At 39.1% G+C, this 13,749-nt stretch overlaps 1 protein-coding gene across 7 annotated transcripts in view; it reads left to right on the top strand.

Moving 5' to 3' along the window:
* The window catches only part of SPAG17 (sperm associated antigen 17), a 356,415-nt gene that overhangs the window by 329,647 nt on the left and 13,019 nt on the right, over positions 1 to 13,749 (top strand). For all 7 annotated transcript variants that reach the window (XR_012075867.1, XM_072967909.1, XM_072967912.1 and 4 more), the window contains 4 exons: positions 2,185 to 2,321; positions 7,784 to 7,968; positions 9,906 to 9,966; positions 12,852 to 12,996. Coding sequence is in view for 6 of the 7 variants with exons in the window: in XM_072967909.1 (XP_072824010.1) it covers positions 2,185 to 2,321; positions 7,784 to 7,968; positions 9,906 to 9,966; positions 12,852 to 12,996 (528 nt within the window). In the remaining variant the exon portion in view is untranslated. The remainder of the gene's footprint in view (positions 1 to 2,184; positions 2,322 to 7,783; positions 7,969 to 9,905; positions 9,967 to 12,851; positions 12,997 to 13,749) is intronic.

Genomic DNA, 13,749 nt, shown 5'->3' on the forward strand with positions numbered 1-13,749 from the left:
CCACGGTAATCACAGTTTGTTTTCTGTGAGTCTATTTCTGGCTTGTAAATAAAATTAACATCAGTTTCCCCATATGTGAAAAAGAGATACTACCATTATATTAGTTAAGACTCTTCAACTTGAGAACTGAAACTCAAACTCATTAAACAATAACAAAAAAAGCCAGGGAGTTGGGTGTTCATTGCTTATTAGTACTCAAAAACAAACCACAGAGAAGTGGCTTTGGTGCTCGCCCAGGGGTGACAGGACGCAGGCACTCAGGCTTTTCAGGAGAGTGTTTGTGTCCAATTGCCTGTCTCTGGGCGTCCTCACTCTCTCCATCTTGCCCCATTCTTAGTAATCCCAGTTTGGTTTTATCCTCTCATACAAAGGGCAGGTTATGTCCATGTGGCAGGGACAGGACCACAGAGGTCCAGGATTCTGATTCTTCCAGATCCATAACCTGATGGGCAAGGTGGACTCATCCCTTCAGTGGAAACATCCCAGTAAAGGGCCCGCGTTGGCCTTGTATGGGTCATCTATCATCCTGATGTCCGGGGTCAGGGATGTTGCGGCACCAGAAGTATGTGTGGTAGGAGCGAGTATGGAGGTGGGCAGTGGGTGAGTGCTGAGCATGCAAGATTACAGTCACCATGACCCTCAGCTCAGACGGCTGAACTAAGTGAGATGCTCTGTATAAAAACATACGTGTGGTGCTCCCCTGCGGACGGTGGGCACTCAAGTATCGGTTCCCTTCCCTTTCTCCTCTTGATTTGAATTCAAGAAAGGATGTTTATAATATATAAATATTTATACATTTTATATATTTTGCATTTCTATAATATTTACATAATATACATCCACAGACATATATATACATATATATGTATTCTTGAAAATTCCAAAAATCCTTCAGATCTGGTATGATGGTTATAAACCTTAGAAAAAAATCTTCTGCTAGCTTATTCCTTTCTCTCTGTTCCCTTTTTACTTGAACTAAGTTTATTTTACGGTCATCCCATTGGAATATTATGGTTGTTGCTGTTAACTGTTTATATACCTTTAGCATAAATACGTCAATATTTTAACCTCGGCAGATCTATGAGTTTATTTAATTCCCTCCAGGTGTGGATGAAATTAGATGTTAGCATTTAGAACACTGAAACAAGAAAGTTGTGTGAAATTTTTTCTTTTAGGTTAAAGAGCCCAACTTCAAGAATAAATTGCAAAAACAGGGAGAGAGAGCTTTTCTTAAAGAATCCAAATTAATTAACCTTAGAAACAGAAAAAAGGAAGAAGAGAAGAAAATGCAAATGTGTTCAGCACTGGCCACTCTGCCAGATCTCTCTACTTAGATCATCTTAGTTTATCTGTGCAACGATCCAGTGAGAGGAGGATCAGGGGTTCCATGCAGCACCCAGGCTCTGCCTTCTGGGAAGTCTAGAGATACATTTAGAACCTCAAGAAAGGATGTCTAAATATGATGATCTAAAACTTAGTTCTTTTTTTATTGGAGTATAGTTGATTTACAATGTTGTATTAGTTTCTGGTGTACAGCACAGGGATTTAGTCATACACACACACACACTTTTTCACTATAGGTTATTACAAAATATTGAATATAATCCCTTGTGCTGCACAGTAGGACCTTGTTGTCTATCCATTTTATATATAGTAGTTTGTATCTGCTAATCCCTTAAACACAATTCTTATTTAAACTTCCTGGATATTTGGAGAAATACACGCAGCTGTGTAGATTATCCTACTTTTGCTCTCCTTCACCAGATTTAGTGATGTAAGGATTTACTTCCCTGGCGTAATTTATAATTACTAGACCACTTTTTCAAACTATTAATTTACTAGTTGAAACGAAATTCTTAAGACTTTTTCCTTATTAGTTTGTACCTTTTTTGATTTACAGGTAAGTCACTCAACTTCTTAGAGTCTGATTTTCTTCATTTCTTTAAAAAAGATGATGCTAATAACACCCCCTACCTCTTACGGTTATTGTGAGGACTAATACTAGGTAAAATCTCTGTAAAATGTAAGGAGAGAGTCCCAGAGTTAATAAGAAGGCTTTGTTCTTTAAGAAGGAAAGGAGAAAATTTCCCAAGTTGGTTCTATGTTATTCTCTATTCTGGTATGACCCCGAATGTCTGTGAAAACAGTATCCACAGGGTGTAATTTCAATATTCTCTCTAACAGAATCAGAACTGTGTATGCCCCTGAAAATTCCCACCCAGTCACTGCTGCAGGATGTGGCAGGACAAGCCAGGAAAGAGAAAGTGAGGCTACCTCACTATTTGCTGAGTTCCAAGCCCAAGTCTCAACCTCTCGCAAAGGTAAAACAGACATGGAAACATTTCCCAAAGTCAGTCCACATTTTATGTATTCCTGGCTGATCCAAGTTGTTGATTTCTGGCCACTGTGTCCTCCCATCTCACCGTGAAGGCCTTCAGTCAAAAGAGAGAAACCCAGGCTGTGCTTTGCTGGAGCCAGCTCATACAGGCTTATGCGAGAAATTTTATGAGCCAGCGGTTAAGCCGTCACTAGCTTGAATCAGCCAGGCCGGGAGTGCTCAAACCATGGAAATTGGCAAATGCTACTGATGATCAAGCTTCTTTTTGGAGAGCCGGGTTACCAGCACACTGTTGGCTCGGGGGCTCATTGGGCGCCTTTCTCATGACTCTTAGGATGAAATCCTGATGACTTAGCATGACCACAAGGCAAGGCACCCTCACCTTGTCCCAAGCTCACCACACTTCACCCATTCTGGGCTTCTCGTGGTTCTTTAAAGGCACCAGGCTCCTTCCTCAGAACCTCTAAGATTAAGATTCCATCTCACATCTGTCAGGAAGCCTTCCTTGAGCCCACCAGTCAAGTTTTGATAGTTATCCTTTAGAAATTTCATGCACTGTGTTCATTGCCATCAGAGAATTTATGGCCATATGTATAGGTGGCATGTGATAGGAGTGCTTCTCAAACTTAAAGAGTTACTTAGGGATCTTGTTAAAATACAGATTCTGACTCACTGGCTCTGGTGTGGGGCCTGAGAGTCTGCAGTTTTAACCAGCTCCCAGGTGAGGTCAGTGCTACCAGCCTGGAGAATAACAGGGCATAGGGCAGTGGTTCTCAAAGTGTGCTTACCTGACTGGCAGCGTTGGCAACACCTGAGAACTTGTTATGAATGCACATTCATGGGCCCCCTCCCAGATGTACCGATTGAGAAACTCTGGGGGTGGAGTCAGCAGTTGATGTCTTAACCGGTTCTCCAGATAATTCTGATGGGAGCAAAAGTTTGAGAATCACTGACACAAAGGAAAGAGCAATAAACTGTCAGGCAAACTTGAGTTTAAAACTTTACTCTTTCACTTACCATTTGAGCAAGTTATCTGTCCTTCAATTCTCTGAACTTTTCTAATTGGAATAGAGTTGACAGACAATATTCTGTTAGTTTCAGATGTACTACATAGTGATTTGACATTTGCTTACATTATGAAATGATCACCATCATAAGTCTAGTAACCATCTGTCTCATGTAAAGTTATTGCAGTAGTATTGACCATATTTCTTATATTACATCCCTGTGCCTTATTTATTTTATAACTAAATGTTTGTACTTTTTAATCCCCTTCACCTATTTTGTCCCACCCCCAATCCCCTCCCTCTGGCAACTACCTGTTTATTCTCTTTATCTATGAGTCTGTTTTCATTTTGTTTTGATTATTTTGTTTCTTGGACTCCACATATAAGGGAGATCATACAGGATTGCCTTTTTCTTTGAATTATTTCACTTAGCATAATTCCCTCTAGATCCATCCATGTTATTACAAAAGAGAAGATTTCTTTTTTTATAGCTGAGTAATATTTTGGATATATATTTATGTATATGATCACATCTTCTTTATTCATTCATCTATCAATGGACACACAATTTGCTTTCATATCTTGGCTGTTGTGAATAATGCTACAGTGAATATTGGTATGGGTATATTTTTTCTAATTAGCATTTTTGTTTTCTTCAGGTAAATACCCAAAATTGAAATTGCTGGATCTTGCGGCAGTTTCTATTAGTTTTTTGAGGAAACTCCATAGTGATTTCCACAGTGGCTGCGCCAATTTGCAATCCCATCAACAGTGCAGGAGGGCTCCCTTTTCTCCTCATCCTCCCCAGCACTGGTTCTTTGTTGTCTTTTTGATGACAGCCATTCTGACAGATGTCAGGTGATATCTCATTGTGATTTTGATTGGCATTTACCTGATGATTAGTGATGCTGAGCATCTTTTCATGTGTATGTTGGTCATCTGTATGTCTTCTTTGAAAAAATGTCTATTCAGGTCCTCTGCCCATTTTTAAATTGGGTTGTTTGTTTTTTGATGTTAAGTTGTCTGAGTTCTTGGTGTATTTTTGATATTAACCCCTTATCACATATATTGTTTGCAAATATCTTTTCCTGTTCAGTAGGCTGCCTTTATTTTGTTTGATCATTTCCTTCACTCAGTGAAAAGTTTTTTACTTTGATGGAGTCTCATTTGTTCAGTTTTGCTTTTGTTTCCATTGCATGAGGAAACAGATCTAAAAAAAAATGTGACTAAGATTGATGTCAAAGATTGTACTGTTTATAATTTTTTCTAGGAGTTTTATGGTTTTAGGTCTTACATTTAAGTATTTAATGCATTTTGAGTATTTTTGTATATGGTGTGAGAAAATAATCAAACTGGAGCTGCCCAGTTTTCCCAACACCATTTATTGAAGATGCTATCTTTCCCGCATTATATAGTTTTGCCTCCTATGTCGTAGATTGGCTAATGATAAAGGCGTGGGTTTATTTCTGGGCTCTCTGTTCTGTTCGATTGATGTGTGTGTGTTTCTTTTTGTGCCAGTACCATACTGTTTTGATAATTATAGCTTTGTAGTATAGTTTGAAATCAGAGTTCATGATACTTTCAGCTTTGTTGTTCTTTCTCAAGGTTGCTTTAGCTATTAAGGATCTTATATGTTTCAATACAAATTTTAGAATTACTTCATCTAGTTCTATTTGATCTAATTCTGTGAAAAATGCCTTTAATATTTTGATATGGATTACATTGAATCTGTAGATTGCTTTGGATAGTATGGTCATTTGAACAATATTTTTTCAATCCATGAGTACAATGTATCTTTCCATTTGTGTTATCTTCAGTTTCTTTCATCAATGTCTTGTAGTTTTCAGAGCACAAGTCTTTTACGTCTTTGTTTAGATTTATCCCTAGATATTTTATTATTTTTGACTCAGTTGTAAAGGGGACTGTTTTCTTAATTTTCCTTTCTGATAGTTCGTTATTAGTGTATAAAATGCAACAAATACAGATTTCTGTATGTTAACTTTGTATCCTTTAACTTTACTGAATTAAGTTATCAGTTCTAATAGTGTGTATGGTTTTTTTTAAAGATTCTACAGTAATATTTTATTATACTTGCTTTATCACTTATCTATCTTTCTATCTATCCATTAATCCATCTTGTTTTTTGATGCACTTCAAAGTAAATTGCAGACATTACTGCAGTTAGCCCTAAATACTCAAACATGCAGATCATAAGCTAGAATTCAATGTTTGCTTATATTTTTCCTCAATATATAATTTACATACAATAAAATGCAAAAATATTAGGCATGTATTTGCCGAGTTTTGATAAATGCAAATATTGTGTAACCCAAATTCTTATTATGATATGGATTATTACCAAGTTCTAATAGTTTTTGGTAACGTCTTTAGGATTCTTTATATATAGTACCATGTCCTCTGCAAATAGTATTGCAAGTAGATGTAAGTATTGCCACCTTGGCTTTCTTTTCGTTTTCATTTGCATGGAATACTTTTTTCCATCTTTTCACTTTCAGTATGTGTGTGTCTTTAGATCTGAAGTGAGTCTCTCATAGGCAGCATATAATAATTGGTCTTGATTTTTAATCCATTAAACCATTCTTTGTCTTTTTATTGGAGCGCTTAGTCCATTACATTAAAGTAATTATTGACAGGTATGTACTTACTGCCACTTCGTTGCTTTTTTCAGGTTGTTTTCATAGTTCTTTTTTGTCCCCTCCATCTTCTTCCTTTAGTCTTTTCCTGTATGATTTGATAACTATCTTTAGTATTATGTTTGAATTCCTTTCTCTTTTTTATATGTGCATCTGTTACAGGTTTTTGGCTTGTGGTTATCATGAGATTCCTATATGACAGCATATAGCCATATATATGATAATTTTAAGTTGATAATCTCCTAAATTTGAATATAGTCTAACAACTCTTCATTTCCTCTCCACATTTCATATTTTTGATGTCATATTTTACATCTTTTTGTTTCGCATATCCCTTAACTACTTGTGCACATGTATAATTATACTACTTTTGTCCTTTAACCTTCTTTCTAGCTTTAAAAGTGGTTGATCTACTACCTTTACTGAATGTTTGCCTTTACAGTGAGATATTTTTCTTTTATAATTTTTATATTTATAGTTGTGGCCTTTCCTTTTCTGCTTAGGGAAGTCCCTTGAATATTTCTTGTAAAGCCAGTTTAGTGGCGCTGAACTCTCAGCTCTCGCATGTCTTTGCAACTCTTTATCTCTTCTTCAAGTCTAAATGATCGCCTTGCCATGATAGTATTCTTGGTTGTGGGTTTTTCCTTTTATCACTTTGAGTATATCGTGCCACTCCTTTCTGAGCTGCCCAGTTTCTCCTGAGACGTCAGCTGTTGTCTTGTGGGAGTTCCTAGTTGCTATTCTCTTGCTGCTGTAAGATCCTCTCTTTATCTTTAAGTTTTTGTCATTTTCATTGCCATTTTAATTAATTTAATGTGTCATGATATGGACTTCTGTGGGTTAATCCTGTTTGGGACTCTCTATACTTCCTGGACTCAAATATCTGTTTCCTCTTCCAGGTCAGGGAGTTTTCAGCTATTACTTCTTCCAATAAGTTCTTTGTCTCTTTCTTTCTCTCTTTTTCATCTGGTCTCCTATATTGCAAATGTTAGTATGTTTGATACTGTCCCAGAGGGCTCTTAAACTATCCTTATTTTTTTTAAGTGTTTTTCTTTTATTCTGTTCAGCTTAGGTGATTTTTACTACTGCCTTCCCTACTGCCGATCCATTCCTGTGCATCATCTTGTCTACTGTCAGTTCCTTCTAGTACAGTTTTTATTTCAGTTACTGTGTTCTTCAGCTCCATTTGATTCTTTTTTTCCTAACTCTTTGTTGAAATTTTCACCATATTCATTCATTCTTCTCCCGAGTTCAGTGAGCATTTTTATAATCATTATCTTCAGCTTTTTATTAGCTGGATTGCTTACCCCCACTTTGTTTAGTTCTTTTTCTGAGGTTATGTGCTGTTGCTTTATTTGGAACATATTTCTGTCTCCTCATTTTGCCCAACTCTCTGTTTATTTCTGGGTGTTATGTAGGTTGGTTACATTGCCTAATCTTGAGAAGTCAGCTTATGCAGGAGATGTCCCATGGGCCCAGCAACATGCTCCTCTCTGGTCATAAGATCTGTGTACTTGAGGGTGCCTTTATGTGGGCTGCATGTGCCTTTCTGTTGTGGCAGGGCCTACCACTGTGGGCTCGCCGGTAGGCAGGGCTGGTCCTGGCCCAGTTGGCTGCAAGGCCCTGCCTTGTGTGGTAGCTGTAGGCTGGCTGGAGGGCAGAGTAAGCTTCCTGCATGGTTTGCTGCATGGCCTGGGGTGGCGTAGGGAAGAACCTTTTTCTTATATTGGGAATGCAAAATAAAACCATTTTATTATATTGCATTGCTTTTTCCTCAATACAAGGTGCAAGATTCTGTTGGAGGAAGAGTGAGAACATCTTCTGTTGCATCTGCTGCCATTAATAATGCAAGTTCATCCCCTTTTGGATTCCACCTTCTCCCACCCTCAGTGAAGTTTGGAGTGCTCAAAGAAGGACACACCTATGCAACCACTGTAAAGCTCAAGAATGTTGGAGTGGACTTATGCAGGTGAGGTCAAGGCTCCAGACCCTGCCCAGATCACCTCCCCTACTCTGTGACTTTTCTTTGGCTGCCTACTTCAGTGAATGTTTATTGAACTGAACTGCTAAGTACACCTTAACTCTTGAATCTCCACATCATTCATTCAATCATTTATTCACTAATTCATCCATTCATTCATTCTTCAACAAATCAGTATTTACCAAGCCTCCGCTATGTTTAGTGCTTCTTTGCCTTCCCATTAATTATTATTCATACTTCAGTAGAAGAAACAGAAGACCTGATCTGCACTAGCAAAAATTGAAGGGGAAGTTGTATACGGGTTACAATAAATAACACACAAAACTTGAAAGTCTGTTTCTCAAATCCACCACCAACTCTAATACCAGGTAACATTTGTTTGTACTTTGTGATCTCGATGTGATTTTAATTACATTAATCCTGCATAATTGAGGCAAAAAGGAAAAAAATTAACCCTGAATCATCAGGGTCTTTCTGACTCTGATGATGTGACTTGGAATTAATAACAAATACTTTAACTCACAGTCTGTGCTCCCAATTGAAAATATACTGTATCTAGCAGTCAATGACTAGAAAGAATGAATTTTTCACTTTCAGGTCAAAACCAATAGGATTTTAGAGCTTGTAGAGACTCTTACAAAGGGACAAACTGAGTAACTTGTTTTAAGGTCTTACAGGCTGCAGCGAAGGTAGATCTCAGATCTCCTGAGTACCAGTCCCCTGGAGCCCCTTGCTTTGTCAACACAGCTGTGATCACCGCTTCTTGTGGGAGATCGGTCCTTCCCATTGGGTCAATATACCATCTCTACCAAGACAGCTCACAGTTACAAAATCTCCTCTCTTCTACTTTGAATCATACTTCAGGATTATGCAGGATTTTTTCCCCTCTAAAAAAATGGAATAAATGTTTATTTCAGCTGCAGAGTTAGTGTAAGTGGTAAGTCCTCTAAGCATGTCTGTGATTCTAGACTCAGGATTGGAGATCAGATGCTACGGGAGCATCCAGCTGAAAAGATCACTGTCCCATTTCAGTTGAGGCAGATCCTCAACTTCAGGAATCACATTCACTTCCTCAGAAAGAACCTGATGAGAGGGACCCAGGCCACCAGATCAGATGTTACTGGTTTTTTGGTTTGTTGCCAACAGAGTGGGTGGGGAGAAATTGAGAGGCAACCTCAAACTATTAAAACTCATCCATGCAGATACTGTGAGTCCAGGACGTAATTTTAGCGTTAGAGATTTCCCTCCTCCGCTTGCTCAGTTCAGCCACTGCAGGGCAGACAGCAAAGCTGATGGTAGAGGGTGTGGGATTGGGGTCGACGCAGAGGTAGGCTTTCCTCGGCACGTTAATTTACTCCAGGGCTTTAACCTTCAGGCAGAACCCGCAAACCACAGGAAGGGGAGGCGATCAATAGGCACCACGTGTGAGCACGGGGCTTTTCAACTTCTCCAACATTTTCTGAGCCTTTTCTGTTTCTCTTCTCCCCAAACACGCAAACCCCATACCACGACAGAGCAAGACTGGCTTCCACGCTCCACTGCTTTCCAAAAGAGCCTTTATTCTTCAGCTTAATGATCTGGCAGTCAGCATTTGTGTTCACGCTGGCGGCCACGCTGCGATGCACACTCCAGCCAAACATTCACAACACTCTGCCCGGGCCCCAGGTGCTAGTCAGCATCCGATAACAAAGGGTGGAAACGTGTTGGAGTCTGTTTGACGCCGATGAAAACTGTTGGAAAGGCAGTTGTGAAACAGGCTCCAGATTCTTCTCCCAATTGAACATTATGTTGTTTTTCTAATGGTCTGGACCTCGCCCTCCTGTGTAGGGAATATTAACACCTTCCTGATTTGATTACTTCCTAGTGCATTCGTGCTCGTGTTTTTCATTATGACATAAATGTATTCCCATCTTTTTGCCTGGCAGGTTTCGGGTGAAGCAGCCCCCTCCCAGCACGGGACTGAAAGTGACCTACAAACCTGGGCCTGTAAGTCCTGTGTTCTGTCTGTTGTGTGGGTCCGTGTGTGTGCATACGAATATGTGTGTGTTTCCAGTGAAGTGACCTTTTAAGTCATCCTGCCCGTTCCGTTTAAACCATACGTAAGTCTGATTTTTCTAGTGTCCTAAGTGGAAGATCCCTGGCATTGGTACAATACCTGGCTTGATGTCACCTACTTTGTGTAACAACCATGAGCATGTCCTGTGTGTAAATAGAGTTAAACTTCCAGCTATGGAAACATTTCTGAAGTTCACTTCACTTGTCTCAGTGCTGGAGTTCTGTACAGTTGTATGAGAATATATACCTTTTAAAAAATTAGTTATGATTTAATACACACTTGGGAAGCTGATAACCTAAAGATATCCTGTAACAAATCCTTCTACAAAGTGAAAAATCCCTTGGAAAAATAAATATCTCATTCTTTTTATTTTACATAAATCTGGTTTGTTCACTTGGTATTTGCCAAAGAATATTACTTAAGGACATATGAAGACATAGTAGTATATTCAAATTTACGAGCTGTCTTACTTCTCCAAAAATCTCTGGAAATGTAAATTTTAAAATGTCAACCTTCATTTTATACATTCCTACAAATAAGGTGTTTAGTATAAAAAAAGGTGTGTTGCCACTTACTTCAAAGTATAATTTTAGAAGTGTAGTATGATGCCAATAAAAGGTTGCCTCAAAATGTAATAAAATCACACTTGTAAATCTTAACATTTCTTTCTTTTTTTTAAAGGAACTTTTATTTATTTATTTATTTGCTGGGCATAATTAGGTTTATTTGTATTTATATTTTTATTGTTTTGGCTCCCCGTCAGGGAATTATTTTTATTTTTAAATGGATTATTTTTAGTTACTGGGGATTGAACCCACGACCTCTGCATGCTAAGCATGCGCTCTCCCGCTGAGTTATACCCTCCCCCCTTAACATTTACTTCTTGGTCAGTGTACCATCTGGCTGATTTATCACTCCTTTCATTTCACTAAAATACTTGTAATTTCCTCCCATATGCCCAGGGTACTGGGGATGTTAGAAATGAGTGAGACACATAAGGAGCTTACAGAGCAGGGCACATGGTGGGCTCTCAAGAGATGTGTGATGGAGGGACAGAATGACGTGAGAAGTCTGGTGGGTACGTGAACCGTTCATCACAGATGGGGGTGTGCACGGGCTCGTGGGAGCGCTGAGCAAGGGCATCCCGGCCCATAACCGGCACACAGTGCTCACTGAAGCCCAAGATCTTAACGCAGCCACAGTTCTTGTATGTTGGGAAGAGCGCAAAGTCAGTTGGCTTCTTGTCATGACTAAGCCACCAAGCAGCTCGGTGGTAGTGTTGGTTAATCCTCTGCACCTTGTTTTCCTCATCTGTGAAAGGAGCTTAACCTGATCATTTCCTAACCCTCTTCCAGTTACAATATCTTATCATCTATTAAACAGTGGTATGTAGGCTGCAGTTCCAAACAGAAATACATCTGGGGACTAGACCCACTAATCCATGAGTACCTCTCTGAAACATTTCATCACTGTGCTACGTCCAAGTTTCAGAACCTTTGCAACATAAAGCAGAGACATGGTCAAAGCAAGCTCTTCTTCTACTATTCTGAGAAGTTCTCAAGTCTTTCTCATTTAAAGTAGGGATTATGCCAAAATGACGGCTGGATCCACCTTTTATGTACCAAAAAATCAGCTTGTATTCTTTGAAGCTCACTCCATGCTATTTTGTTTGGTTTTTTTCTCTTTAACAGTAGATTTTGGCTCTGTCAGAGATGTAACCTGCAGATTTCTCCATATCTAAATCTAACCACCGTTCAGCTTGGTTCATTGCCAACGCTCAATGCATGTCCTCCAAGGGAGGGCGCAGCAGTGTGACGGTGGTACTCCCGCCCCACGTGCAGTGTCGTCACTCCCCAGCCTGGCTCTGACTGCTGGGCTTGGAGAGCTAACGGTCCAGGTTTCAGAAACAGAGCTGTTGGAATTCTTCCAGCATGCAGACGTTCACAAGCACAGTGCTGAAAAAAACTGAAACAGTTTTCCACTCCATTATTTATAAAACTCTATTGAAGAAAAAACAAATTCCATTCGTATCTAATTGCTTTCCATGTGGTAGTTTCTCACTTGTTTTTTCCAGATAACTGTTCTCAAATCCGCTTTGTAACCCACCTCCTCAAGAGGCAGCTTAGAAGCACAAACCGCTCTTTCTTTCCCGGCTAGTGTTCTTTTCAAGGAACAAGGCCAGAAGCCCAGTCCTTGCTGTGTTGCGTCCTCATTGTATATATCAGGTTTCTTTTTTGTTGGTATGAACTTCGTCTGTGTAGCTTTCAGATCTAAGCAGTTTGGCATTTAAACTAATTCTGTCTCCCTCTACTGGCTTGGCCAGGTTACAAGTCCTACACTAGGAATACAGTAAACCAAGGTGCAGGGCTGGGAAATTGTGGTGTTCACCCAATCTCTTAGATTAAATTTAATATTAAATTTATATTTCTCTTGGATTAAGTGTATGTCTCATTATCTGCAAGGATGACAATAATAGAGACTTGCTACTGATATTCAAGAAATAGCACAATTATAGACATTATAAAAGTTTGCCCTCATTGCCCCCTCCTGCACCCTGGCATTTAGTTTCCTTATGCTTTTTCCTAAATAGCCCCTGCTTCTCTCCTTCAGCAGCATATCCTGGGTCCCAGTTGGAATTCTACCTAACTGATCCATGAAGTAATTCTTCTAAATGCTGGAACAGCAATCATTCATTAGTGACAAATTCACAGATGAGAAAACAAGATTAGAGAGTTTAAGTAGCTTGTCCAAAGTCATGTTAAAACCAAGGTTAGAACTCATTCACACCTGATTCTAAAGCTACGTTGTCTTGTAGGTGGCAGCTGGTCTGCAGACAGAGCTGCAAGTGGAGTTATTTGCCATGGCTGTCGGAGAGGACGGCGCCCGGGGGTCAGCACACATCTCCCACAATATTGAGATTATGACTGAGCATGACATCCTCTTCTTACCCGTGGAAGCAAATATCCTTCAGAGTTCCATCTGAATAGTCACATGCAGTGCAAAAACTGCATTTGAGTAAGGAGAGCACAGAAGTCAAAATGCTGTTGTCCAGTCCCCTCAGATCTGCACTCCGTAACTCCATTTATTCTATTTTTAAAACCAGAGAGTTAAATTTCTTAGAACAAGGACTTGTCTTCATTCATCTTTTTTTTTAAATTTTATTTCATTCAAGTATAGTAGATGTACAGTGTTGTATTTCTGGTGTACAGCCTAATGATTCAGATAATCCTTTTCATATTCTTTTTCATTATAGGTTATTACAAGATACTGAACATAGTTCCCTGTGCTATGTAGTAGGACCTTATTGTTTATCTGTTTTATATATTGTAGTCAATATCTGCAAATCCTTCCTAATTCATCCCTCCCCTACTCCCCTTCTCCATGATAACCCTAAGTTTATTTTCTATGTCTTTATATCTCTGCTTTGTAAATAAGTTCATTTGTCATTTTTTTAAGATTCCACATATAAGTGATATGTGACATTTGTCTGTCTCTGACTTACTTCACTTAGTGTGATAATCTCTAGGTCCATCCATGTTGCTGCAGATAGCACTATTTCATTCTTTTGTATGGCTGAGTAATATTCCATTGTGTATGTGTCTGTGTGTGTGTGTGTGTGTATGTGTGCAACTTCTTTATTGAGTCACCTAGATGTGATCCAAAGTAACTGAAACCCTGCTGCTGATCACAGCAATTAAATAATTTTACATTTA

The sequence above is a fragment of the Vicugna pacos genome, chromosome 9 (genome assembly GCF_048564905.1).
Source record: "Vicugna pacos chromosome 9, VicPac4, whole genome shotgun sequence".
Lineage (NCBI taxonomy): Eukaryota > Metazoa > Chordata > Mammalia > Artiodactyla > Camelidae > Vicugna > Vicugna pacos.